A 5,000-nucleotide genomic window follows, 5' to 3' on the forward strand; every position below is an offset into this window, starting at 1 on the left:
GACTAGTTTGCCTTTGGGACAGTACCATGACTATGTTGACTTTGGGACAGTACAATGACTATGTTGCCTTGGGTAGATACACTACCGTTCAAAAGTTTGGGGTCACCTTCATTTTTCCAGTTATTTGTTTGCAATTGAAGTCGTAAACATCTTTTGAATAGCTTGACATAATGGAATAATGGAAAGTACTGAATAGCCACAGGTGAAAAAAAGGTTTGATTACCCATAAACTTGGTTAAACTGGACAGAAGAGTGAAATCTAACCCAGCTTTTTCACCCATTTATTACATAGAAATACGTGTTTTAGTAAATTTTTCTACAGACATTTCTTTGGTTTATCAGAGAATGCATGAAACTATTGGAAAGCTCAGTGTCTGCCCTTTACAATGGTAGGTGTATGACATTTGTTGAGTTGCCACCTCGTCCACAAATTCAAGTCAAAGTAGCTGCATGATTTTCTAGCCATCAGAATGAACCTACTTATGAGTGCACAATCCATTGTCTCAGCGATGTTTTAGTGTGCAAGCCAGTGCCATACATCGTTGGAAAGTGTAGATTCTCCTCTTTCAAATGATGTGTATATCATCCGGCATTGTATGAATTGACAGGAGCAGACATCAACTTTTGCATGCATGGGGCTCATAGAACTCATGGGCAATTCTGGACCTCATCTCATCCAAAGAATGGATCTGTAGAACCGCAACTGAATATTATTAATGCCAAAGGAGTCTACACTTTGATTAGTACACCAGACTAGACACTACCTTAGTAAAGGTACACTTTGATTAGTCAAAAGTTAGTGATACATTTTGGTTTGTCTGTACAAGTAAATCCATTCAACAGTTACTTTTTCAAATATCAAATTGCTTATTTGTTGCATGCATTATTTTCAAGATTTTATACCAGAACTGAAATTGAAAAGGAATAAGCTTAACTGTCAGAAAGAAGCATTGTGGGAGGAAAATGTGGTGACCCCAAACTTTTGACCGGTAGTTTAAGTACCATGAATATGTTGCCTACAGGTAGAGTATAGTGCCATGACAATATTGTCTTGGATACAGTACCATGACTATGTTGCCTTTGGAACAGTACCATGACTTGCCTTGGGAGTATGGAGACAGTACCATGACTATGCACATCAGTCACAGAGGAGGATGAAGGAGAGCACTGGTCAGCCTCCAAAAGAAACACAAGAATGAATGAATGAATGAATGAATGAATGAATGAATGAATGAATGAATGAATGAATGAATGAATGAATGAATGAATCAATCAATCAATCAATCAATCAATCAATCAATCAATCAATCAATGAGTGAGTGTGCTTATAAGCTGTTCAGTATCCCGAATATGAGGCATATCCCGGTTATGATCATATTCAGGATAAGGTGTTTATATAAGCACAGAGCGTTACATCCCAGTCTACTTTCTTGGTCGTTATAGAATTCTCTTCAAATGCGCGTAGCCTGGATACAACCAACAGCATTCTATGGGAAGCCCCTGTATTTGGAATAAGGTGTTTACATGCGTCCGTATCCCGAGTTCTGACAGAATACTCCACCTAGCATATCCCGATTTCTCAGTATCCTGAATAAGGGCTTATCCGGGATAATGAAGTCGGGGAAAAGTGTTTATATATTCAAACGCAAATTTGGGACACTTAATATCCCGATCATATTCGGGGATACTGAACTGCACTCAATGAAAGAATGAATGCATGAATGAATGAATGAATGAATGAATGAATGAATGAATGAATGAATGAATGAATGAATGAATGAATGAATGCTGAATTAAATCATGTATATCCTCCCCTTTGTATGCCAACAGTGTTTGAGGATGTGACCACCTGCCTGTCTGACCATCATGCCATGCCCCCTGCTGGCCAGCAGAGGGCTTTGACATTCACCCTGAACAACACAGCATGGTGGGGGTAATCATTCCCCGTGTCTCATACTGTGCTCTTATGCACTTCGGGCACTTCGGGCACTATGTTTCAGTACGTAGGGCGCTCGCGCCGAAATTTTCGGCAAGTTCAGTGCACTGAAAGCGCCCGGATGGTGCCCTAACAATCGCCAAAAACGTAGTACTTGAACGATGGACACTGCACGCACTAAACGGCTGCCTTGTTCAGTTCAGTAGATTCTGTAAGTACTGTTCCTGAGACACCAGCCTTGTCATGCCAAGCCAAGTATTGTATTGCCATTTGGGGTGAAGTCAGTGAAGTCAGTCTCTCGTCCAGCTCATGAGGTGTAACAAAAACTGAGGTAACACTTTACTTGACGGCGGCTTCTACACATGACATGACAATGATAGTGTCATAAAAGTGTCAAAACAGTGTCATGACACAGTCATCGACCAATCATAAATATAATGTCGATGTCATAAATGTCTCATGGTCCTGAAAAGTTGACATTGTTTGCACTGTCTTCACCGAAACTGAGTGCAGCAAGAGTCATAAAATGCTCATAATGTTCACATAATATTTGTGGCATATGTTTGATTGCGTCATGACACTTGTACGACACTATCATGTCATACATGCAACGGCAACAAAGTGTTACCGAAAGTGGACTTCTTTTGAATTTTTTGGATATCTATGACTGTAAGACAGCTATTTTAAAGGAACACTCCATCAGTTCTGAAAATACACTCTTAAATGCACTGATACATTTATGTTTCTTCTAGTCATTCTCTGAGTTGGTGATATATTCTTCCTATTTCTAAGCAGGCATGTATCATTGAGATGGATTATTCCGGCTAGCTTCTCTCTCTCTATCTCTCTCTCTCTCTCTCTCTCTCTCTCTCTCTCTCTCTCTCTCTCTCTCTCTCTCGCTCTCTCTCTCTCTCTTTCTCTCTCATTTTTTCATTCAAAACATACAGCCTTTCCTTGCGGCTAATGTCCCTTCTATAAACTCTGCTTGGCATGAGTTAACCCCACAGTTAAATATTAATGTAAACAGATGAAGCATGATGGAGACAGCGGTAACTTTACATATACGCTTGTGTGTGTCTGCAAATGTTCTCCATCCCAAAGACTGTGTGTGTGTGTGTGCGTGCGTGTGTGTGTGTGTGTGTGTGTGTGTGTGTGTGTGTGTGTGTGTGTGTGTGTGTGTGTGTGTGTGTGTGTGTGTGTGTGTGTGTGTGTGTGTGTGTGTGTGTGTGTGTGTGTGTGTGTGTGTGTGTGCGTGCCTGTGCGTGTATGTGTGTGACATTGCCACTGACCACAGCTCAGGATGAGATTTAATTGAACCTGATACAGTTACAGGAGACAAGCACAGAGAGAGAGATCGGGGGCATTTGGACATGTGTGTGTGTCTGTGTGTGTGCGTGTGTGCGTGCGTGCGTGCCTATGCGTGTGCCTATGTGTGTGCCTCTGTGTGTGCGCGTGCGCATGTGCGTTTGGAAGTGTGTGTGTGTGTGTATGTGTGTGCATGTGCATCTGTGTATGTGTGTGTGTGTGTGAGTGTGTGGGAGTGTTTGGCCTGTCCATGTTGGCGTCCTGTCTCGTTGGTGTGTCTGGACACCAGTTCATCCAAGTGCAAACTAGCAACAGAATACACATGACTGCATAATGACCTCCATTCATGTGTGCGCATATGTGTGTGTGTATGTGAATGAGTGCGTGCCTGTGTGTGTGCTTCCGTGTGTGTGTGTGTGTGTGTGTGTGTGTGTGTGTGTGTGTGTGTGTGTGTGTGTGTGTGTGTGTGTGTGTGTGTGTGTGTGTGTGTGCGTGCGTGCACACGTGTGTGTGTGTGTGTGTGTGTGTGTGTGTGTGTGTGTGTGTGTGTGTGTGTGTGTGTGTGTGTGTGTGTGTGTGTGTGTGTGTGTGTGTGTGTGTGTGTGTGTGTGTGTGTGTGTGTGTGTGTGTGTGTGTGTGTGTTGCAGAGGAACTACTCATGTCAGAATAATGATTCATTCAAAACAAACTTCTGCCTCAGGTTCAGTCTCTGAGAATCTCTATCCACACCACTCTCCTGGAATACAAATATTTAAATGTTTTATGGAGATCGTTTTCAATAAACTGATAAGCCGTGAACAACAAACACTTGAATCCTTTGAATTCTTAGGAGAAACTTTTGGATGAAGACAGAGAAAGAGAAACAGAAGGTTAGGGGTGCAGAGAGGAATACAGTGAGGAAAAGAAGGAATGAGAGAGAGAGAGAGAGAGAGAGAGAGAGAGAGCGACAGAGAGACAGAAAGAGTGTGAGAGAGAGAGAGCGACAGACCGAGTGAGAGAGAGAGAGAGCGACAGAGAGACAGACAGAGTGAGAGAGAGAGAGAGAGAGAGAGAGAGAGAGAGCGAGGGGGGGAGGTAAGGTAATATTTTCTCTCAGCTAAAATAAAAAACACAGTTACTTTCATACTTTAAACAGCATATCAAATGTGCAATGTTAAAAGAGTATATTTAGTATGTTGATACTGATACCTGATGAAAAGTAATGAGTATCCTCTGAACTGACATTCATTCACACGCACACACACGCACAAGCACAAGCACACGCACAGACACACACACACACACACACACAGACACACACACACACACACACACACACACACACACACACACACACACACACACACACACACACACACACACACGCACACACACATGACTCACCTACACAGGTCTTTCCGTCGCTGTGCAGGGCGAATTTGGGGTGGCAGGTGCATCGGGGTCCGTGGTCCGTGTCCTCGCAGATGTGCTGACAGCCACCGTTACCATAGCTACATGTCACTGTCGCCGTGCCAACCATTAGAACACGCAAACAAACAAACAAACAAAAGAGTGAACACAAAAAAACAACAAAAGTGAAAAAGAATGTATAACATAACTGCCTAAAATACAAACAAATCTCCCACTCTGCCACAAAACCATATTAAACTAGAGAATTCTTCTTCCTGCCTTGTTTTTTTGTGGAGTTAGAAGCTGGAATGTCAAATGTAGTTCTATCCCACAAAGGTGAAGAATCATTTCAAAAATTCCAGATCCGGTT

At 42.5% G+C, this 5,000-nt stretch overlaps 1 protein-coding gene across 10 annotated transcripts in view; it reads right to left on the minus strand.

Moving 5' to 3' along the window:
- scube3 (signal peptide, CUB domain, EGF-like 3) overlaps positions 1 to 5,000 on the minus strand; it is a 124,885-nt gene that overhangs the window by 30,593 nt on the left and 89,292 nt on the right. For all 10 annotated transcript variants that reach the window (XM_063208566.1, XM_063208565.1, XM_063208564.1 and 7 more), the window contains exon 6: positions 4,625 to 4,741. In XM_063208566.1, the coding sequence (XP_063064636.1) occupies positions 4,625 to 4,741 (117 nt within the window). The remainder of the gene's footprint in view (positions 1 to 4,624; positions 4,742 to 5,000) is intronic.

Source organism: Engraulis encrasicolus, chromosome 10 (genome assembly GCF_034702125.1).
Source record: "Engraulis encrasicolus isolate BLACKSEA-1 chromosome 10, IST_EnEncr_1.0, whole genome shotgun sequence".
NCBI lineage: Eukaryota > Metazoa > Chordata > Actinopteri > Clupeiformes > Engraulidae > Engraulis > Engraulis encrasicolus.